The 24565-nt window shown below is 37.8% G+C and overlaps 1 protein-coding gene across 1 annotated transcript in view; it reads left to right on the top strand.

Annotated features, from left to right (window-relative positions):
- The first annotated feature begins 5752 nt into the window (after positions 1-5752).
- Positions 5753-24565, top strand: part of CPA3 (carboxypeptidase A3) — a 30020-nt gene continuing 11207 nt past the window's right edge. The window contains 13 exon segments of the mRNA XM_029215143.1: positions 5753-5768; positions 5771-5819; positions 5917-5939; positions 5942-5991; positions 8733-8857; positions 17019-17121; positions 17231-17332; positions 18370-18471; positions 19835-19945; positions 20841-20931; positions 21927-22129; positions 23812-23865; positions 23867-23897. Coding sequence (XP_029070976.1) covers positions 5753-5768; positions 5771-5819; positions 5917-5939; positions 5942-5991; positions 8733-8857; positions 17019-17121; positions 17231-17332; positions 18370-18471; positions 19835-19945; positions 20841-20931; positions 21927-22129; positions 23812-23865; positions 23867-23897 — 1060 coding nt within the window.

The following is a 24565-nucleotide window of genomic DNA, read 5'->3' as shown; positions in this document are numbered from 1 at the left end:
ACAAATGGGACCTAATTAAACTTAAAAGCTTTTGCACAGCAAAGAAAACCATTGACAAAACAAAAAGGCAACCTACTGAATGGGAGAAGATATTTGCAAATGATTTGACTGATGAGGGGTTAATACCCGACTTATATAAACAGCTCATACAACTCAACATCAAAAAAATAAACAACCGGATTAAAAAATGGGCAGAAGAACTGAATAGACATTTTCCCAAAGGGAAAATGCAGATGGCCAACAGGCACATGAAAAGATGCTCTACATCACTAATCATCAGGGAAATGCAAATCAAAATAACAACGAGATATCACCTCACACCTGTCAGAATGGCTATCATCAAAAAGAACACAAATAACAAGTGTTGTGAGGGTGTGGAGAAAAGGGAACCCTCCTACACTGTTGGTGGGAATGTAAATTGGTGCAGCCACTGTGGAAAACAGTATGGAAGTTTCTCAAAAAACTAAAAGTGGAACTACCATATGACCCAGCAATTCCACTCCTGGGTATACATCCCAAAAAATATAAACACTAATTTTTTTTTTTTTTTTTTTTTTTGTGGTACGCGGGCCTCTCACTGTTGTGGCCTCTCCCGTTGCGGAGCACAGGCTCTGGACGTGCAGGCTCAGCGGCCATGGCTCACGGGCCCAGCCACTCCGCAGCATGTGAGATCTTCCCAGACCGGGGCACGAACCCCTGTCCCCTGCATCGGCAGGAGGATTCTCAACCACTGCGCCACCAGGGAAGCCCTAAACACTAATTTGAAATGATACATGCACCCCAATGTTCACAGCAGCATTATTTACAATTGCCAATATATGGAAGCAACATGTGTCCATCAACAGATGAATGGATGAAGAAGATGTGGTACATAGATACAATGGAATACTACTCATTCATAAAAAAGAATGAAATTTTGCCATTTGCAGCAACATGGATGGACTTGGAGGGCATTACGCTGAGTGAAATAAGTCAGACAGAGAAAGACAAATACTGTACAATATCACTATATATGGAATCTAAAAAATACAACAAACTAGTGAATAAAAAAAAAAGTAGGCAGATTCACAGATATAGAGAACAAACTAGTGGTTACTAGTGGGGAGAGGGAATGTGGAAGGGGCAATATAGGGATAGGGGGAAAAAGGGGTTATTATGTGATTATATGAAATCAAGTGTGTGAAACTTTTGAAAACTGTAAAGTACTATAGAATTTAAAGAAACTTTCATTCAATAAAAAAAGAGCAATGAGAAGCCACTGGAGATGTTAAATTGTAAATGACATGATAAGAGTTTGTTTTTTGTTTTTTTAAACACCAGCCAGGCTACGGTGTGGAAAGCAGACTGGAAGTGAAACAAGAAGGTACCAGGGACTTGTATGTCAAACATGACTTGAAGTTTTCCAGAATTAAAACTGAACGTGCTAGTAATGTTGGAGAGTACTGTGCAAAGTTCAAATTTTAAAATATAATAATATGTATTTAGATTATAATTTGGGGGCATTGCTTATTTAAAATCATAAAACAAAACATTACCTCATTGTTTTCCATGTAGATTCAAGGAAGAGAAGATTCCATATCTAGCATAATATGTTGAATTATCTATAACAGTGTTCCATTCAAAAACAGAATCCATTAACGTCACAATGATTTGTTTGGAAGCTGTCAAGCCAAAGAATGATTAATTGCATTAATTGTCCACTAGATGGTAGCAGTGCAGCTGCTACAATTTGTCAGGCAACCACCTTCAAAATAATTTAGTAATATATCATTTAAATAGGCACAGAAAAAGAGAGACCCTTAAGTGCCAAAAAAGAAATTCCCATAAATTCTTAAGCAGTATTGATGCTAATTTTAAAAATAGATGTAATTTAGCGAAATTATTGTTTCTCTCTCCCATTCTGTTGCTGGAGGTGTATCATTCAACTCAGTTCCACAGGACACTCCCTTACCCTACCTCTAGCAGATGCCATCGACTTCTAACTAAGGGATGCTGTGGCCCAAAGTTCAGTGCTTTAAAACAGAAATTAGGAATATACATGGGCTTTTCTAAAATTTCAAGGAATTTTTAAGAAGAATTAGAAATAGGAAAGCAAGTAAAATCCATGTACCTGAGATTTCCTGCACTGGAGATATTTTTGCTATATCTCTTGCCAACTGAAAGTTAACAGCTAGCAGCTAGCAGTGCCACTTGCCTGAGCTTCACCAAGAAAAAAGAGAAAAGAAGTTTCTGCTTTAGGCCTTCCTACTGCAATATAGTACTTTATGCCTTCCTGCCCGGCTGACCAGAGACTCTGCTGCCTTGCCAGACCAGACATTGCCCAGCCTTGCCCACACAGGAGCCCCTGGCTGTGACGGCACCTCTCTTCTCCCTTTCTTTGGCTAATTCCCACCCTGAGAAGGACCTAGGACTGGCTCTAGGCTCCTTCAGTCCCTAACTCTCACCTCCCCAAAGCAGCAATTAACAAACAGCAGGGGCTCGGCCCCCTGGATCTTTCCTACCTCAAACAGTGTTGCTACAAAATAGCAAGACTGGTTTTCCAGTCTGGAATATGGGAGGTCTACATATCTAGAATCACATCTCATGTGTTCACCTGCTTTGCCAGATAACCTATATGCACTGGACAAAGAGAGAATTTCAGGAGTAGAAGGAAGACGGAGGAACCATGATAGTTAATGATTTGGGGGCCAAATGGGGTCTTGATGAGCCTCTTAGGTCATCTCATTTGAGCAGGTAGTCACTCCCCCTCTAGCCAGGTCTGACACTGCCTGAATCACTCACCCACGTCTCTGTCCAGAAATGCCACCTTTCCTGCAACTAATAAAAGACAAGCTTCTCTGCAGCATTTTCCAGGGCAGTTTAATTTCAATGTTAAAAAATCCAATATCCGTAACTAAAGGCAACACATTTTTCTTTCAACATATCCTTTATGAGATATCTAAAGGTATTCCAGAAGTTTACTATATTTGATTTGAAGATAGAGAATTATTTGAAAGACTGTAGTAAATCACAAGAGAACTTTCAATACCATTTTCTAGGACATTTCTTTCATAGTGATAATGTTTGAAAAATATGCAGAAAAGCATAGTTTAAAAAATACAGTGGTATTTTTAACTGTGTCTAGACATACAAAAATCCTAGGAGTGCAAAGATCCAGAAAGATGGAAAAATTATTGTCGTGTGAAGCATTCAACTTTAAATATTTTTAAAGAGATTAAATTAACCTATGAAACATCACACCATCTTACATAGTCCATCCTAAAATGATATGGTGTCTAACAACTATTCATCCTACTCCATACATATGCCAAGACCTTTCATAAATCTTGATTCAGTAATACAAGGTTTTACTGAACTATGCCTGCTAAGAAACCATACTTGTTCTGAGAAAGAGCTCCAAAATATTCTTGAAATCCATCTATTGTACTGTTTTTCAGAGGCTAAATAGATTGGGGAGGGGTGGGAGGTCTTAAAGCATCATATGTCTATGTCCTATTCCAGAAACAAGGAATTGTCAATATGCAACAGATATTAAGAAGTCAAAGATTATTTATCATCAAAGTCTTATCTTGAGAAATACCAGGATCCTTCAAACATTTAGTTACCCAAATAAAAGTGTCCTTCCTAGCTGACCTGAAAAACAGACACACAAGCCTTCTCTATACAGTTTTAAAAGCAGTCACCCAGAAAAAGGCTTTAACATGGAAAGTGTATCAGAATGCTAGAATTAAGAGTGACTTCTATTTTCTTCCTTCAACTTTTCCATATTTTGCTAAATTATTTTCAATGGGCATTTATTATTATCATTATTTTAGAATCCAAACAAAATTCCAAAAAGCAAAACTATAACATAAAATTGTTTTTTCTTTAAGAAGTCCACATTAAAACAAATACAGAGAGAGATTTTGGCCTTACAGGACACAGCTACCACTTTAACCTACCACAGGATACATGCCGATACTCATCAGTTCTGCAGCCTGACAGTGGCCAGCAAGTGTGTTTACAGAACTTGACAATTGTATTAACTGCTTAGGGGACACAGGCATGTTTTTTGTACCTACCATCCACCAAGTCCCTTACATATGCATCTCATTTAGCCCTCAGAGCCACTTGTTAGAGTCCCCTGTGCATCCCTATTTTACAGATGAGGAAACCAAGGCCTGGAATGACTAGGCAGCCTGCTCAAGGTAAAGTAGCTAGTGTCTGGGAGCCACCCTGAGGTTACGTTTGTCTAACTCCAAAGTCAAATTCTTCCTTTTTCTCTGTACTCCTGCCAAGTGCCACCCCCTTAGAATCAACAGAGCAAGAATTTGCCTTGGGATTTTCTAGTGCTGATAAGCTTGTCCAATGTCAAGAACATGAAGGCATTTGTAAACCCCTCCACTTCCTTACCTGCAGGGTTGCAGCAAGGGAACCCTCTTGGGGGACCCGTCACATTGCACATCTATCAGGTGGAGAGGAATGAAGCTATCGCTGCTATACATATAACAGGGGCATCTCCCCAACAGCATTATTTTGATAATAAAAATATACAACTATGACTCTGAGAAGTTTCATGTATGACCATCTATACATGAAGAGGTAGTTTTAAAGGAAATTCCAATAAGTTATCTGATTAAATTCACTCAGTATATTAGGTTACCTATAATTCTGGGTAAAAGTGTTGCCTTCTCCCAAATAATCCATAATTAACCGAGTTTTGTTCAAGATTAAAGACCTCCCCCCAAGACACTGTTTAAAATGGTTTATAAATGACTTTCAGTAATTCAACTTTCAAAAAGCATTTATTGGGCACCTACAGCATCTAGACCCTGAAGACAGCAGCCCATGAACAAACATTTGAGCAACCATATTATCTTGCCCTCTAAATGTCCGCAAGTTGCTTTACGAATAGGGGTTCCCCCTGAGGACAGAGGGAGGGAAAGGGGAAAGGAGTGGGGATGTGAGTAATTTAGCAATTTCTGTAATGTTTACTTCTTTACCAAGAGAGGTACCGAGAAACGATGGCAAAAGTATAAAATCTAGACAGTGAACATATCAATGTTTTCCAGATTACTTACAGTGCTTTTAGTATATTCAAAATAATTTGTAATCAAAAGTTCTTATTTTAACAATTTACAACGTAGCTTCAAAAACATCTGTTTTAGAGGGGTGAGAGAGGGAGGGGGGTGGGAGGGAGACGCAAGAGGGAAGAGATATGGGGATATATGTATATGTATAGCTGATTCACTTTGTTACAAAGCAGAAACTAACACACCATTGTAAAGCAATTATACTCCAATAAAGATGTTAAAAAAAAAAGTTTCCCTATTAAGGACTACCCATCAGGGTTCTGTGGCCAGATACCCAAATTCATCTCGGGTTCCAAGTGCAAACTTAAACTGATTCCTTCCATCCTTCAATTCAAGCATATGGTAGAGTAGTATTTTAGAACAAAGAACTGGGTTCAAATCTCATCATACTAGCTCTGCTTCCTTGGGCAAGTTATTTGCTAAAGAAGGAATTTGCCTCTCATCTCATCTGTAAAATGGGTATTCCCAACTGTAAAAGGTATATGAGTAGCATGGAATTCACCTGTCACCAAATGGGCATTTAGTATTAGTGTTGCCACCCTACTCCCCTCCCCAACTAGAAAATATGGTGGGGGGGGGCATTTTGTCCACCAGAACCCTAAGAGGAAATGAGCTGCTCCTCCAGATAAGAGCTGAGGCATAAAACTTGCAGAGGGGCTTGGGACAGGCAAAGAAGAACCATGAGGTTCATCCTGCCTCTGGTTTGACCGCTATCACCCTTGCAATTGCTCCTGTCCGCTTTGACAGGTGAATCTTGCCGCCCTGTGTTCCAGACTCCATGTGGGAAGAGGATTATGAAACGCTTCTTCACGGTTTACATGTTTCATCTTTTGTATTCTTAAAGGGAGAAGGTGTTGCGTGTGAAGCCCAGGATGAAAAACAAGCAAACATCATAAAGGACTTGGCCAAAACCAACCAGGTAAAGCAAATAGAGGGGTTTTTTAAATCTTTTCTTTCTGTTCCCTAAAACCTGCTTCTTTTGTCTTTTATTTTCAATGCCCACGGAGCTACCAAAGACAAAGATAGGGGGAAGGGACAGGAGCTACTTGGATAATTCAGCCAGTTGCCAGTACTTCCCTTTGTTTTTATTTATTTTTCCCCAAATTACCACTTCTGTTTTCCCACCCAAAAGCTTTGCAAACAACAGCTTTTTCTAGGTGAAAGTGTGAAATAGGGAGATGCTCCTGACACCTTTATCACGGCCTCTTCTCCCTCCCTGCTGGTAGTGCCTTGCCTGCTCCATTCTCCTCACTCCCACACTGATCTGTACCAGTGGCATCATTTCTGTCAAAATTATGATAACATCAAGGGACTGGTTACCTGATAACAGCAATGCACTGGTTGATAATATCAAGATGTGACCCTTTCCAAGAGCAAGTCCATGGTGAAAGAAAACTGTTAAAGTTAGGTCAGTCTTTTAAAATCCAGTGGGCTAAAGTTATCATTTTCCCAGTTATTCAGCTGCTCCTATGCACAAGACACACTGTGCCAGCCACATCGTTTCAAATTCTCCGTCAGACTTTCAATGTCAGTGTCAAAATGTAACTTGTTGAAAACGATAACTTAAGTTCAAAGACAGTGAATTAAATGACCAAGATGACATATCAAATTTAAAGCCAGAATGGGATCTGAGATCTAGTCAGATACCCCCTTATCGCCACATCAAATCAATCAAAAGTTCTGCCTGTACTCATTCCCAAATGGTTTTCAAATCCATACTCTCCTCTTCCTTCCTCTGTCCCTGCCAAGTTCACGTCTGCCCTACCTTTTACAGGGACAATTTCAATAGACAATTACAATTTGTCTCGTGTTCAGGGGTCTAGCCCTGCCTCCCATAAAGCCAAGTCCGCATGGCACCCTGCTTGCTCTCTCTAAAGCCGGACAACTGCATTCCTCCACTTGAAGCTTTTTAGTGAGAGGCAGCCTAGTCTGGAAAGAGCATGGTCTTCAGAGGTTCAAACCCCAGCTCTACCCTAGCTCTGTGTCCTTATACAAGTTACTTAACCTCTCTGGAACTCAACTGCCTCCTCTGTAAAGTGGGGATAACGGTCACACCTACTTTCTAACGTTGTTGTAAAGACTAAATGAGCTAATACTTGGATAATGCTCAGAAGTGGGCCTGGCCGTAATAAGCACCGTAGAAGCATCTTCTGTTGGGATCAGGGTGCTGTTCCAAGCACTTCATAATCTCCAACCTCTGCACTCCACCCTCTTTCTCACCCTTCAAGCACCGTAAACACCAAAAACTCGCCCACTTTGGCCCTACACACCTTTTCTCAGGAGGAATGCACTTCCCTCTTTACTTGGCTCACTGTTATTTATTCTTCAAGACCCAGCTCTGGCAGTACCTCCTGGAGGAAGTCCTTCTCTGTTCATCAACTCTCATGACCCAGTTCGGGTTGCCTGTCATGCTCCTAGAACACTTGTGCTTGCCTCTGGCATTGGTCAGCATGTTGGAAGTAAATATACGGCTCTGTCTCCCACACTGAACTTCTTGCTTCTCTTGTATTAACCTCTACAACCCTGGCACCCAGCTCTGGGCCTGGTGCTTAGTAAATGCTCATGAAGGTTCACTGAGCCCTAACTCTTGTACTACATTACCCTGTTGGAACAGAGAGATTGCTATTGTGATTAGATGGCCCTACCTTTACATCACACGTTACATCTCTCACATGTCTAATTCAGGCTGTAGCTTCCTGACCCAAATAAGCCAATAAATATTGGTTGGTTCACGCAGCCCCCTATTGGCACATAACTGACTAACCTAGAGGTAGAGAGGAAGTCAATCACGAAACAGCCAGGTAGATACAGACACGCCCGCAAGCTTGGCATGATGGGTAGAAAGTGAGCACTTGCTCTACATTTCCAAGGTTGGGAAATTATACTCCGTTGGGTTTCACAATTGAGTATGATTTTGAAGAACACGAATTGGAATCTTCTTAAATTTCTTTCATCTGAATGCCATCTTTATAGTCTCATTCACCGAATTTCTGAAAGTCTCAGCTACAGGAAGATAAAGAGAAGGGAATCAGCAGTTGCTAAATGCCTGCATGGCCCACATGTCACAGCCGTTTCACAATCTTCACAACACTCCCAATGGAGGACTGTTAGCCTCTTTTTTAGGGGCGAGGACTGAAACTCAAAGAGTTTTAGTAATTTGCCCAAGGACATACTGCTAGAAAAATGACATGGCTAGAGATTATGCTTTCATTGGACACAAACCTTCCAGGAATTCCAGAGTTTACTGGGACATGTGGTTCTGAGGCCTGACTCAGGAGCAGGGGCAGGGGAGGGTGATGCCATATATTAGTCCATATTCCCAATTAGAGACAGATGCTGTGGCTAAATCAATTGTGAAACAACTCCAATTGGCCCCAAGATGGTAGAAGCAAATGGATTACCCAAAAGCTGCTCATTCTTTTTGCAACTGTATACACTACGTCCTAAAAAAGTGATCAGTACACTAGTTTTTTTCCCACTCCCTAATATTCAACAATTCTTAAATACATTTGCAAAAATCTCATAGGTTTATTAAGAGTCCATACTTCAGTCACGTTGAACCTCAAATTCCTTTCATTGTGTATGACACATAGTCATTTTTTAATAAGCGTCAGGTGAGCAAATAAACATCTGCGACGAACGCCGAACTCATCTGCACAGCTTGACTTCTGGTATCCAGACATCACCCACCACGTAGCTGCTAACATGACAGTGGATTTCTGAATTAGTGAAAAGGAATTCCAGTCCATTCAGGCTGCCTTCGATCAAAACAGAATGCACTATGAGTAAGTCCTATGCAAATATTCAAATGTGCTAGAGACTCAAAGTCTTGGAGTCTTGAAATTGAAAGGCAAGTGTAATTTTTAAATTGGGCCCCCCAAAATGAAAACTCTATCTATGAGATAAAATTTATAGTTACTTCCAAACAGACTAGGGAGGCCTGCTTATAAAAGTGATGAGCTCAAAGTTGGCCACTCAACTTCTATCTTATGTTCACTATGATCTGCAAGAACGACAGTTACGATATCTGCCATCTCTAAAACTCAGCCCCTGGTAAGGACAGAGTGCACGTGATCAGGCATGGACGGTTTGGTCACATTCGTCACCCCTGCCGGGTAATCAACCCAGAGCTCAGCACTACTGACGACTACCAGCACCACATTCTCGTATTTGAATTCTCCTGATACATAAAAGGAGACCCTAACAATGTTCATCCTTGAGTCAGAGATGTAGGAATGTAAAATACATAATAAATAAATAATTCTTTATGCAAGAAATTCTTCCTCAGAGAAAGCAAAAACAATGCAGTAAAATAAGACAAATCTAAGAGGAGAGAATTCTCGAATGGCCAAAGATGCAGAAATGAGTCGCTGTGGTCCCTCAGAGAAATAAAAGGAAACTGGAACTTGGCACTAACCATGGGTCATGCACACGCAGTCTGGGCCCTGGGGCAACAAATAAGAAGGGAGCCTGGAGATGAATATCACAAATCAATATACAGTATAGAAAACAAAATGTCTTTTTATACTTTAAAGTATTTAGCAATTTGATGTACTGAGGGATCCTGTACTCCCCCAGCCCTTGTCATTCCAGTAGTCCCCTTTATTAAGAACCCCACCACTCAAAACTGCTGAACACCAGTTCTTTCTTTTTGACTTGCTATTTCATGCCTCTGCTACCTAACTTAGTGCTATAACTCAAAAGGCCTTCTACTTCTGGCTCAGACAAAGATCCTATAATGTCATATTACAGAGCAGGATTTACTGCAGCTCATCATGACTTGATTGTATTTATTATATTGCTTCAATATTCCTAGTAAATATAAATACTATTGAAATGAAGGAAACACATACATAGACAAGTAAACAAAAAATATTCCTGTCTGTGGCTTAATGGCTTAAAGTCACAGGCTATTATGTGTGTTTGTTTTTATCACTGTCTTTGTTTTTGTTGTTGTTTCAAGAGGGCTGTAAAACAAATGTAGAAGTTAATATATGGGGAGAACATATTCAAAATTAATTTATACCAGCATTTAAACCTTTTTAACTAATATACTGATATATGTTTTTCTATGATTTTATAAATTGTACCATTAAAATTAGAAGTAGACAGTTTATAAATATACCTTCAAATCACAGAAATTAGTAGTGTGTTATGGACTGTATGTGTTTGCTAAGGTCGATATGACGTCTTGTTTCTTTCATCTAAAAGAAATCACCCCTCTACCCTATATACTCCCTGGTGACCATGTCTCTTGAATCACTTCACAGCCAGACTTCTCAAATATGTGCCTCAATTATTACAATCTTCACTTTACTTCATTAATATAAACCTGACCCAGATTCCTATGATCAACTAATTCTTACAAAGTATCTAGCCCAAGCTAAAATATATTTTAGTTGGCAAACTGTATAATTTGGTTTGAACAGCAGGGTAGAAATGAAGCAGTATGCTTCCTTAATATCCTGGTAATGTAGACAAGCAGCAAGTTGCTCAACACTGAGTGTCCACAGTGGAATAAATCACTGTCACAGAAGACACCCAGGCAAGGGGCTGCCATCTTTCCATTTTATCAAATAACTCACATCAGCCCTTTCTCCTCTTTGGTCCTCTCCTAGCCTGGAACAATTCTGACTCAAACAGAGGTCTAAATCCAGATCCTCGCGAGTACTGTGGTTTTCACTTTGCCTTATGCCAAATACTTCCTTGCTCTCTACATCAAGAACCAAAGTGTTAACTACCTATAAAAACCAGTTTTATCGGGGCTTTCCTGGTGGCGCAGTGGTTGAGAGTCTGCCTGCCGATGCAGGGGTGACGAGTTCGTGCCCCGGTCCAGGAGGATCCCACATGCCACGGGACGGCTGGGCACGTGAGCCATGGCCGCTGAGCCTGCGTGTCCGGAGCCTTCACTCCGCGACGGGAGAGGCCACAGCAGTGAGAGGCCCGCGTACCGCCAAAAAAAAAACCCAAAAAACTAGTTTTATCTAATTAGGAGATGATTTCTAGAAATTGGTCCAAATTAGCCACAGTTGTGAGAAAGCCACATAATTAGATAGTTACCTCCCTCAGAAATATAAATATGTAAAGTGATCTGTGCAGACAAGAACTATTTAAAAGCTTGTCTCCAAGTACTAATTATATAGATAATTTTATCTGCATATTAATTACCTGTGTTACTTGGTGTCAGTCAGTAACAGAAGAAGGTTCTAAGAACAGAAACATCTGGTTGGACCCAGACACCAGTCAGAATAAAACATTAAGAGGCTGGCTTGACACAATGATTTACTAAGACACCCTTCATTAGACAGTGCATATAAACCACTACTTAGTTTAAAGCATCTGTGTGATATTTTTTTTTAATTTTCAGAAAATTAAATTACCAAGACAGATTTTATTTTAAAGTAGCATATTTGCTCCCTTTCTTTCCCTTTACATTCTTACAAAATCACAAAAGGCCAAGCCTAAAAAACAAATAATATGTATATACTAACAAACCTGAACAGACTGGTTCAATAATGTCTAAAAGAATGCACATCCCTTGGACTGACCCTTAAAGGACAGACACCATATTTAGAAACAGCAGTTGAAAACCCTAGTGTTTTTATTAATTTTTCTACATTTTAGATATTCATATTTTAGATACATTTTAGATTATCTCTTCTTTGATCAAAAGTTAAAATTAGAAAATAAAGAGTTGTTAACGAAAGGTAATTCCGGAAACAACAACTAATATAATAGTAAAACTCAAATGATACAATTAAGTAAAATCTTATTAAGACCCACATAAGATTATGTGAGAAATGTGGAAGAGATCTATACCAAACTGATCATCAACACTTCATATTAATGTCTAATTACCTAATAATGTTCAGTCAGATACAAATCCATATTCCAAGTATATGCATGGTCCTATCAAATAAGTATTTCAATCAAATAAATCATTCTAGTGTTTCATCCTATTCATTTTTCCTTCTGCTCCACATTTTTATATATTCCTTACCCAAGAATAAAATGGGTATTGTTAATACCTGATACAAATGTCAAAGAGATGTTGGTCATGGTGGAAAGCAGAAGAGTGTGGTAGATAAGAATGTAGATTCTGGAGTGAAGGTGTGTGAATCTAGTCCCATTTAAGCCATGCATTAGGTATTTAACATTGACAGTGCATTTAACTTCTCTCCATCTCATTTTCTTCATCTTTAAAATGATGTTTCATAGGGGTTTCATGAAGGTTGGCTGGGACCATATAATGTTCTTTGGCTGGTTCCTTTACTACTTTTATTAATGCAAGTGCAAGAAAGACCACTGATACATGTGCTTACATGAGCACGTGCACACACATGCGCACACACTGTGCAACGGGGGATAATGAGCGACTATCATCAGCTGCACCTTTTCCCTCCTGCTGAATAAATTAGTGCCTTACAGTTTATTATCCAACACAGAGGTATGCCTCAAATGCTGGGGGAAATCCATGTCGAAAAGTGCCAAGTCTGATACAAAGTAACCCAATTACGGAGTTACTGGAGACAAATGAGATCCTGTAGAAACCTGAAATCATGCTTTGTGAGTAGACCCTATCCTGTAGGAATGTGGGCATGGGGGAAACGCAGTCCAGACCAGTTTATAAGACACCATAACAATGACTCTGCCTCCCTGAAACATCCTTCCCCACTACAGTTACACACACACACACACACACACACACACACACACACACACACCCCGAAGCTCATGGCAGTCACATATACTGGCACACAGTTCTCCATTCCTTCCTTTTTGTTATGGAAGTACACATGAATACAATATTATATTCATTTCAGGTGGATACCATAGTGATTCAGTATTTTTACAGAAGACACTCCATTAAAAGTTACTATAAAATAATGGTTATAATTCCCTGTTCTGTACAATATATTCTTGCTGCTTATCTATTCTTATGTATAGTAGTTTGCATCTCTTAATCCCATACCCCTATCTTTTCCCTCTCCACATCCCTCTCCCCACTATTTTGTTTTCTAAATCTGTGAGTCTGTTTCTGTTTTCCTATATATATATATTTGCTTGCTTTATTTTTTTAGATTCCACAAATAAGTGATATCATACAGTATTTCTCTTTCTCTGTTTGACTTATTTCACTAAGCATAATATTCTCTAGGTCCATCCATGTTGCTGCAAATAGCAGAATTTCATTCTTTTTATGGCTGAGTAATATTCCATTGTATACACACACACACACACACACACACACACACACCACGTATTCTTTATCCATTTGTCTGTTGATGGACACCTGGGTTGCTTCCACATCTTGGCTATTGTAAATAGTGCTGCTATGAACATTCAGGTCCATGTATCTTTTCAAATTAGTGTTTTTGTTTTTTTTGGATATATACTCAGGAGTGGAATTGCTGGATCATATGGTAGTTTTATTTGCAGTTTTTTGAGGAACCTCCATACTGTTTTCCATAGTGGGGCTGCACCAATTTACATTCCCATCAACAGTGCAGGAGGGTTTCCTTTCCTCCACATCCTCGCCAACATTTGTTATTTGTAGACTTTCTGATGATGGCCATTCTGACAAGTGTGAGGTGATATCTCATTGTTGTGATTTGCATTTCTCTAATAACTAGCAATGATGAGCATCTTTTTCATGTGCCTGTTAGCCATCCATATGTCTTCTTTGAAAAAATGTCTTTTCAGGTCTTCTGTCCAATTTCTGATTGGGTTGTTTTTTTTTTATAATTGAGTTGTATGAGCTGTTTATACATTTTGGGTATTAACCCCCTGTCGGTCATATAATTTGCAAATATTTTCTCCCATTCAGTAGGTTGTCTTTTTGTTTTCTCGATGGTTTCCTTTGCTGTGCAAAAGTTTTTAAGTTTAATTAGGTCCCATTTGTTTATTTTTGCTTCTTTTACCTAAGGAGACAGATCCAAAAAAATATTGCTACAAGTTATGTCAACGACTGTTCTTCCTATGTTCTCTTGTAGAAGTTTTATGGTTTCAGGTCTTATATTTAGATCATTAATCCATTTTGAGTTTATTTTTGTATATAGAGTGAGGAAGCGTTCTAATCTCACTATTTTAGATGTAGCTGTCCTGTTTTCCCAGCACCACTTATTGAAGAGACGAGAATGTCTTTTCTCTATCATATATTCTTCCCTCCTTTGTCACAGATTAATGACCATAGGTACATATATTTATTCCTGGGGTCTCTATTCTGTTCTATTGATCTATGTGTCTGTTTTTCTGCCAGTACTCTACTGTTTTGATTACTGTAGCTTTGTAGTATAGTCTGAAGTCAGAAAGAGTGATACCTCCAGCTAACCGAATCCAACAATATATAAAAAGGATCATACACCATGATCAAGTGGGATTTATTCCAGGGATGCAAGGATGGTTCAATATTCACAAATCAATCAATATGATATACCACATTAACAAAAGGAAGAATAAAAAATCACATGATCATCTCAATAGATGCAGAAAAAGCATCTGACAAAATTCAACATCCATTCATGACAAAACCTCTCATCAAAGTAGGTATAAAGGGAATATATCTCAACATAAAAGCCATTTATTACAAATCCAAGCTTGGGTTCAAGCTAGGTGAAAAGCTGAAAGCCCTTCCTCTAAATTGAGGAACAAGACACAGATGTCCACTCTTGCCACTTCTATTTAACATAGTATTGGAAGTCCTAGCCACAGCAATCAGACAAGAGTAAGAAATAAAAGTCATCCAAAGTGGAAGGGAAGAGGTAAAATTATCACTATTTGCAGATGACAAGATACTTTACATAGAAAACCCTAAAGTCTCTATCCAAAAACTATTAGAACTAATAAATTAATTCAACAAAGTTGCAGGATACAAGATTAACAGGTAAAAATCTGTTGCTTTTCTATACACTAATAATGAACTATCAGAAAGAGAAAGTAAAAAAAAAAAAAAATTCTGTTTAAAATTGCATCAAAAAGAATAAAATACCAGAGAATAAACTTAACCAAGGAGGTGAAAGACCTATATTATGAAAACTATAAAACACTGATGAAGGGCTTCCCTGGTGGCACAGTGGTTGAGAGTCTGCCTGCCGATGCAGGGGACACGGGTTCGTGCCCTGGCCCGGGAAGATCCTACATGCCGCGGAGCGGCTGGGCTCGTGAGCCATGGCCACTGAGCCTGCGCGTCCGGAGGCTGTGCTCCGCAGCGGGAGAGGCCACAACAGTGAGAGGCCAGCGGACCGAAAAAAAAAAAAAAAAAAAAACAAAACACTGATGAAGGAAACTGAAGATGATACAAATCCCATGCTCTTGGATTAGAAGAATTAATATTGTTAAAATGGCCATACTATTCAAATCAACCTACAGATTTAATGTAATCCCTATCAAAACACCCATGACATTTTTCACAGAACTAGAACGAATAATCCTAAAATTTATATGTACCCACAAAAGACCACATATTGCCAAAGCAATCTCCATTCCTTCTTTTTTACTCTCTAAAAGCAGCAGAAGGAGGGAGTCTTGAAATTGTCAACATAGGATTCATTTTGCCTCTTCTCTGAACTTACCAGCTCTCTGATCTTGGGACTCAGGCTTCCTGGAGAGCTGGTCAACTGGGCAAACCTTGCACAAGCCTCAGTAGACTAAGAAGACTACAGATCTGACAGCAATACCCAGGGATTTCACTCCTTGTGATGGAGGCACTGCTGTATATGGTTTAGCTAGAGTACTGAAGTCATACATCTCTAAGTTCAAATCCCAACTTCTGTATTTTAGTTATATCCATGTTGGAAATCTACCTAACCTCTATAAAAATGGGAGTTATAATGGTACCCAATTAAGAGTGTTGATGTAAAGATTAAGGGAAAAATGTAAATAACATGCTGAACAGAGTGCCTGGTACATAAGAAAGACTCAGTAAACAGCCATTTCTATCATTAACTCCTCAGGGATAATTATTTATCCTTTCACCTATATTTAGGACCAATTTTTAACAAATTAAACAAACCTTGGAGAGCTAAAATAATATCTGAGAGGAAGTAATTTGGTTTCATCTACTTAAACCTGGCTGCTGGTTAGTGGAAGGGCTCATGAAAATAACATCTGGCCATAGTTCTTAATTTCCAGCCTTAGGCTTAATTTCTAGTCTTTATCAGCAACAATCTGTTACCATTCTGATGTCTTCATGCAGCTGCATTTGTGGAAAGGTCTCACACGATTTTCTTTTGCTGCTGTTATCACAAGAGCTAAATTGATATGTGTAAGTCTAAAAATATTCTTAGATACAAGCTTCCTGTGACTAATTAATACTGCCGTATGCTACAAATCAACCTCTGAGACCATAAAATCTCTCTTTTCCCTGGTTCCTCTACTTCTATTAATGCAGGTGGAGCAAAAGCCACATACCCTCTTTAGAGCTTAAGACACTTAATTATGTCTGTAGAGACAACCCAAAATATAACTTCCAAACTTCTCAGACTTCATGTGAGTTTTAGTGCAACATGCCCCACCTGATTCCAAATTTGTTGTCATAATTTTTTTCAAAGAAATCCCAGATTCATCCTAGGTCAAAAGCCAAGCATACAGTGAGTTAGATATAATATGCATAATAATGTGCTTGTCAGTGATGTTAATGGGAATCAATATTCATGAGCAGTACTTGGTCTCATGTGCTAAATAAACTCTAATTAAGAGTATACCTCATTTACGTTCTTCCTCTACACTCAATCAGTCAATCAGCAAGAACAGCACAACTCTAGATAAATGGGAAGATTGGAAGCCAGACACATGACAGATCTAAAAGACATGGTTACAGAATAAAGAAGAAACAAGGTAAACTTGATCTAAGATAGAGATGAAGGAAGAGAAAATTTCTGTAAATGAAAGATAACTGTCTTTCTTTCTCCAGTAAATGTGTATTTTATCATTCCCCCTGTCAAACAGAATCTTGATTCACGATGTACAAGAAGAGGTTGAGAAACAGTCTGATGTCAAAGAAGATATCCCAGGCAGGCACAGCTATGCAAAATACAATAACTGGGACAAGGTATAGTATAAAATGCCCGCAATTCCAAAAAGAAAAACGTCACCCTCAACATTTGTTGTCTTTCAGTTTTCTTTTATTCTAATCTCTCAAAATTGTTTTTGTTCTTAAGACTGTTGCTTGGACTGAAAAAATGGTACATAAGCATCCTAAAATGGTCTCTCGTATTAAAATTGGAACTACTGTTGAAGATAATCCACTGTATGTTCTCAAGGTAAAAGTAATTTAAGAACTACAGATTCTTACTATTATTGAAAAATATGAATGTAAGAGTTACTTGGTGACACAACTAGCTAATTTTTAGACAATAAAAAGTCTTACTTCTTTGAAGAACATATAAGCTCCAGACATCCATTCAAGAATGGAAGTGCCAGGTGGTTTTACGTAAAACCAAGAAAGTCCCTGAATAAACCACCTGACAGACACAGTGGACAAAACCAGACAAGTTTCTTATCCCATATCTTTATAACAAGAGTTTATGATGTCCCTGGTGTATAAAACAGTTTTCCATCCATTAAAATTCAGTGAAACTGTTGACTAAATGTCAGGAAGAAAATAAATTGAAGAATCATATAATCATAGGATCCCAGTACAGTAAGTGAGGCATTTCAACTCTGTGTTGATAGGGAATTCCCTTCTATGACCGAGCTGACAATTGCCATTCAGCTGCTACTGGATTTTTGTATATCCAAAGACATTGCTCCCTAAAGCATCCCCTTAATAACTGAGAAGCCCTTCCTTACCCTGATTTCCCATCCATTCATGCTCTCCAATCACTCAAAACAAATCTAAATTCTCTAAAATGACAGTTCTTCAAATATGCAGCCACTAACCCTCCTCCCCACTGCAAACACAACTACAAAATCTTTTCCACTCCAGGCTAAACATCATGTTTATGAAGTATGAAAAACAAAAGGAAATGGCAGAAACAGAAGCAACTTTATAATCTTTTTCTCAGGCCAAAGGATGTTAGCAATAAAATAACAATAGATTGTGATTTTTTTAAACCCTAAAAGCAACTCTGACACTAAGAAAATTTTTTGAAAACTACACTATGAAATAGATTATGAATTATGTATTTTAAGGATACATGCCATGGTCCTCCCTAAGAAAAATATGTGCATACACAGTTACTCATTCAACAGAAGACAGGTGAAAGAATTGCTCTGATACTATGAATGAGTATTTGGACAACAAGAGATCAGTGTGTAAGTTCATGTAAAATAATATATCAAATTTATTTTTTAAAAGATTGGGGAAAAGGATGAAAGAAGAAAGGCTATTTTTATGGATTGTGGCATTCACGCACGAGAATGGATCTCCCCAGCATTCTGCCAGTGGTTTGTCTATCAGGTAAATCAATTGGAACAGTCACACAATTCTCCTTTGATTGTCAAGTCTCCATCACTTCACTGAGTGGCAACACCCCTTTACAAATGAGTGCAGCTCCTCTTAACAAGAAGAGCCCACATTTGGTGCTGTCAGGAAATAAACACTCTGGATTTTACTCATCATTGAGGTTTTTATAAAATTGACACCTTCCTTTAAACTTCTTGAACTCCAGCTGACAGTTTATAAAACTAAAAAAACAACTTTTGGCTACAATATGGTTTTTCCTATAGTTAAGTATGGGAAATCTGAAACTATCTTTATATTACAACCTACAAACTTGGCCTTTCTTCAGTGAGTTCAAAGCACAGAACATTAGTTCCTGTTTAGATATTGAATTGGCTATGCACACATTTGGAATTTTCATGCTTAAATTTCCTTTCCAAGTGAAAAATGACTCATTTTGTAAAAAAAGTAAATCCACTTTATAAGCTTGTTGTTCTTCTCACTCTATTTCTATTGTATTCTGACTCCTACTATCTTTTAACTTTCTCTTCTCTGCCAGCTTTTGCATACATCATGCTGCTGGAATATGACATCACAACTGCTTTCAGGGCAAGGATACTTTTCACTAGGAATGAATATGCCAGTAGAACTCATTTATCCCTGCAGTTGTTTTAGTTCTTCCAGCTGAGGGCCGAGAGCTCAGCTTACTTAAGTAATAAGCTCGCTTACGTAAGCCATAAAGGAACACACAAGATAGGGCTACAAGAAATGTCTTGGCTCCAGTACAGATATACCTGGAAGAGATTTTCCAAGAATAATGAGAGATTTTAGGTAGCCATAGAAAGTCCAGATAATTAGAGAAATTTCCATCTGATGTGAGAAAACAAGTTGATTGGTCAATCTAAATGCTCTAATTTTTTTATTAACAAGGTGTTTTTCCTTTAATCCTATTTATAATTAATTCATGAATCCTCCCCAATATTTACATATTCTTATGCTTACAAATTCAATATATATTTACCGAAAGATGTGAGGAAAAGAATCTATTTAAAACAAGTTGCATTGCTAATTTTTCACTTGGCCTCTCTTCTTTCCATAAAACATATCTTGCATCCTACATTTGGAATGCTACAAGTCTTGATAATTAAATGATCCTTCAAAGAATATTTAGTTCAATTAATTTCACTAGTCTGAATAAGTGTCATTTTTTTCTGTCATATATATGGGTTATTTATCTTTATGCAGTTTAGGGGAAATAAGTTTGAAATCATGTGACGGGCAAATGGACTTAAGGAGTGGTAGTCATTACAATTATAACCACAGCTTTCCACACGGTAGCTAAACTTTGTACCAATAGCTTAATTTTTTCCTACCCCTACAGGCAACCAAAACTTATGGTAAAAACAAAATTATGACCAAACTCCTGGACCGAATGAATTTTTATGTTCTTCCTGTGTTCAATGTTGATGGATATATTTGGTCATGGAGACAGGTACTGCTCTGTAGTCTCTTGTTTGCATTTAGGTAATATATTATTTACCGACTTTCATGAACGTTGAGTGTTATGCATTAAGTTTAAGGTTTGGTTAATCAATTCCAGTTCAGAAAAGTATATTTTTAAAAACTCAGTTTCAACTAAGGAAAGCATGATTTCCTGGTTACGCAGGAGTTCTTAAAATAATATGAAATTTCCGCTGCTGAAGCTAGTAATGCAGAAAAATGAAATAAAGCACTAATTATAAAGGAAATGTATATTATACAATATGACAAAAGTATTTCTAGCTAAGAGTAAAAGTCATTTAGAGACATTCTGAACATAATGATTTCAAAACAAAATCATTGTATTCCATCAATTTGGGACAGAATCTGCAGTGGAATAATTGTATCAAAAAATAAATAAAAGAGTGACACAGATATCTGTCTTTTAAGAGAATTCTTTATACCCTGCTGTTGCTAAATAAGATTGATTTTGAGATTTCAGACAGATACTATCACAAAAAGTTATTTTCTGAAAATTATGCTCCAACAATCACAATTTGACCTGTATTATATCTGAATCTATAAATGGTGAAAGATGTAACGAAGGTAAAATTCAAATTATAGGTAATTTCAGAACAAAATTGACCATTTTTTAATACTCAGAACTAATCAACAGTTTTTAAAACTAACTGAATTTTTTATCAAGGCCTTAAACTATTAATATAAAAAACATTTCTGAAAATATTACAAGTTGTAAGAAAAATTTTTTTTTCTTTATATAATGGGTCTCAGGTTAACTAGATAAATTTCAAATCAAGCTGTAGACACCTGCAGGGAGAATCTGAAATGATCAAACTGAAAAATGCTAACTGAGCTTGTGTAAACACTTTCGTCATTCAATACTGCAGGACCGCATGTGGAGAAAAAATCGTTCCAAGAACCAACGTTCCAAATGCATTGGAACTGACCTCAATAGGAACTTTAATGTCTCATGGAACTGTGAGTAGCAGACAAGATCTCAAGGGAAATAGCTCTAAAGAGTGTTTAGACACCGAATTTAGTTAAACTACCTACTTATTCAGTAAAGATAGGTATTCCCTAAGTGTTAATTTTCTAATCTAAAAAATGAAAGATAATCATCATTACCATAGAAGTATTATGAAGGTTTTGCTGAATGGGTGGAAGTAGGAGGTAGGGCTGTTTATCAAACAATCTCTTACTCAATATATCTAGCTTGCTAAAAATCAGGCACAATCCAGAAATTCTGATAATCTGAACAGAGATCTCAGGTCCCTCCTCTTCCCGATCTGATAAAATTTGAGAAATACCAGTGGTTAGAACCAACATATAGGTAGTTCTTCAGATGTGTAGTGAAAAGAAACATCTGGGGCAAAGAAAGTGAAAAGGCTGCAGGAAAAAGCAATGAAAAGCAGAGGCCTGCTACATCAGATGATGCTGCAGCTGCTACACCACTATTACTTTATCATTACATACGTTCAAAGAGAAACTGCCGCTATCCCAACTCATAAATTTCTTCTTCATCTAACTTTGTTGAAAATACCACCTCAGCATCTAATTCTATTGTACCATAATGAATATGATAATAGCACATATCCCTAAGTGAAAGCTGCCTACTGAAACAGGTTAAAGAAACTCAGGCTCAGAGAAGGTAATGTACAGCAGTCTCCAATGAGTTAGAGCTGAGGCTGAACTGGAACTGACTCCAGGCCCTGGGCTGCTTCTGATGCGTTATTCCTGTGACCCTGGGAAACGGAGGGAAAATAAACAAGGCTAAGAATAAGAATATTCAAGTGGGCTAACTCTGTTATACTCTTGAGTTATGCGTACAGAGTTAGTCTGCAGGGACACTGAGGCAGCCCTGTAAACCTGGGAGACTAAAATGTTAAAAACATTTTGTGAATCCCTGTCAAACGAAGTAAGGGCTGTACTGATGGGGGGCAGATTCTGATCTCATCCCTCCATGTCCTCTGCAGCTTTCCCTCACACCAAGGACCCATGTCGGGAGATCTATGGGGGCCCTGCACCAGAGTCTGAGAAAGAGACCAAAGCTGTCACTGACTTCATTCGAAGCCACCGAAAATCAATCAAGGCTTACCTTACCTTCCATTCCTACTCCCAGATGCTATTGTTTCCCTACGGATATACATCAGAACTGCCACCTAACCACGAGGAACTGGTATGTAGGAAAAGGCTGTGGTTTATGCACTGACACGACCATTGACTTTCAGTCTGTTCATCATTAACAACTTGGGTTATCTTGAAAAAATTTCACATTTGAATACCAAAGAAGAGAACTAATAAAGTCTACCTTAGAGTTAAAACCATAACCTTAGGTTAATTTTTTCATGTGATAAAAGTACATAGGTAATAGAATCTTTTGATATGATTCTAAGATAAAGCCAGTACGAAGAAAGGTCTAGGCTACCAGAGTAGATTTCCATTACTACACAGATGTTGCCTAGTTAAACATTTACCATGGATCATAACATAAAACCATACACAACAAAAGCCTAAGACAATAGCAAAAACATCTGCTATTCCTGTCACCGAGACACCAGATTTAAGGAGAGCAATTGTATTTTTATCCTCCTGATCAACTTAGAAATTACATTAATTCTTTTATTAACCAAGGAAAGAAATTTTGAATGATTGTGAAGCTTCTGCGCTAAAAACATACTCTCTCCAAAACTATGATCCACTAAGCATTCTTTTCCTTTCTATGAAAACTATTTGATCATGTTAGCTTTAAAAAAAAAATTCTGCATATAAGGGATAAATATTTTTAATTGCTCTAGAAAAAATAAAAGCTGTGATTCAAATACTGCCTCACAAACTTTTTTTTTAATTTTTTAGAGGTTACAATTGCCTTTCTGACTTGAGTCAATTGTTTTCAGCATTCAATTCTGAGTGGGAGCAAAGATTTGAACCAGTCATTAAAACCCTCTGTTTATATACAACAAATATACAAGCAGTATGTGGCCCAAAGAGCCATTTATTTAATCAATCTAGTTGAGAATCTGAACCCATGAGTTTTATTAATTTATGCAAAGGTACAGCAATGCAATTCAATCTACCCTTAGGAAAACGGTATTATGGATTAAAAAAATACAAATATACAAAACAAACCATTCTGAGTAAAGTTAAGTGTTCTTACACAGCAACGAAATTGATTAAGAAAAAAACTTACTTTTTGGTTATATACATTATACATGTAGACTAAACAAAATCTTCACTAGAGTACAAAAACGTTAGTGACTATACTCCATTAAAATGAATTCCAATAATCATTCCCATAGCACAAAACACTATTGTGTATTAAAGGTCATAAGCTGCCACTCAAGAAGAAAAACTCTAGTTTAAACAGAAGTACTTTAAAAAGGAGTCAAGCACCTTTCTTCCCTTGGCATACTAAAATCATATGTGGAGAAAGACATATGGTGGTACGGAACCTATGAAGACCGAGGAAGGAGGAACATGGGAGAAACTGACTTTGAGAGAGACAAATATCTGAAGCCAAAAAAAAATGAGAGGAAAAAGAAAGAATATGTTTTTTTAGAAGGAAGGTCAGAAGTCAAAAGGAAGAAAAGGAGGGAGGGAGAGAGGAAAGAAGAGTGAGTATGAAGAAAGGATAGAAACATGAGCTATGATATTACTGTACATAACTGATTTCACATTTAGAAGGCCTCACGATGACAATATGTATATCTTACTGAAAATAAATTTCTCACTCAATCATTTATTTTATTTTGATCTTCAAATGCCAAATAACCAGTAAAATCGACTTTTTTTAATCTCCAGTGAATTAACGGCATTCACATGGTATCCAGTTATCCCACTCCTACTTCCCTTTCTCTCCAGGCCAAAGTTGCAAAGATTGGCACTGATGTCCTATCAACTCAGTATGAACCCACTCCACACCTGTGGTCCAACAGCGTCGACCATTTGTACATTTTTCCTATTATTTATTGTGTCACTTCCCCTAATTCTCTTTTAGAGACATTAAAGAAAGTTATACAATTTGTAAGTTAGGATTAGAACATCTTGGAACTGCTAATTTAAACTTTGGTTTTAACAGGAGATTCTGAATTATACGTGAATCTAGGAGACAGATTCCACCCTTTTGGGGGGGGGATAAGATTTTTCTAGAAACAAATTATACTGAACTTTTACAAGGCTACAAGGTCGACAGAAGTAATTACATCAAGACAAATTTACAGTTTAATTCTTTCATCATCCTATTCTCTACCACCACTACCACCACCATTTTATCCTCACAGGAACTAACAAGAATTAACTGGGGCAGAGTCAATTCTTTTTTTTTTAACCATTTAACTCTGACTGGACTCTTTCTTCCTTGGCCTTGTCCCTATGCAAGCACAGTCTTTTCCCTAGCTCCTAGGGGTAAAACAGGTAGGCCCACAGTTTCAGCCACTCTGCTCGGGTAAAGCCAGTCTCCTGTCCCTCTCCCCAGCCCCTTCCTACTGTATTCAACCGAAATCTATATGGTGGATTAAGAAAGGAGGTCACAAGGTCCTAGTTCTGCTGCTTTTGCTTTAGTGTCTGAGCACCACTTCTTAGTCTTCACTATTTTTAAACTTTCTTTGTCTTTGCA

The sequence above is a fragment of the Monodon monoceros genome, unplaced genomic scaffold (genome assembly GCF_005190385.1).
Source record: "Monodon monoceros isolate NGI ecotype Baffin Bay Population unplaced genomic scaffold, NGI_Narwhal_1 Super_Scaffold_11, whole genome shotgun sequence".
Classification (NCBI taxonomy): Eukaryota; Metazoa; Chordata; class Mammalia; order Artiodactyla; family Monodontidae; genus Monodon; species Monodon monoceros.
The sequence above is the reverse complement of the archived record's forward strand: the minus strand, read 5'-3'. Positions and strand labels throughout refer to the sequence as shown.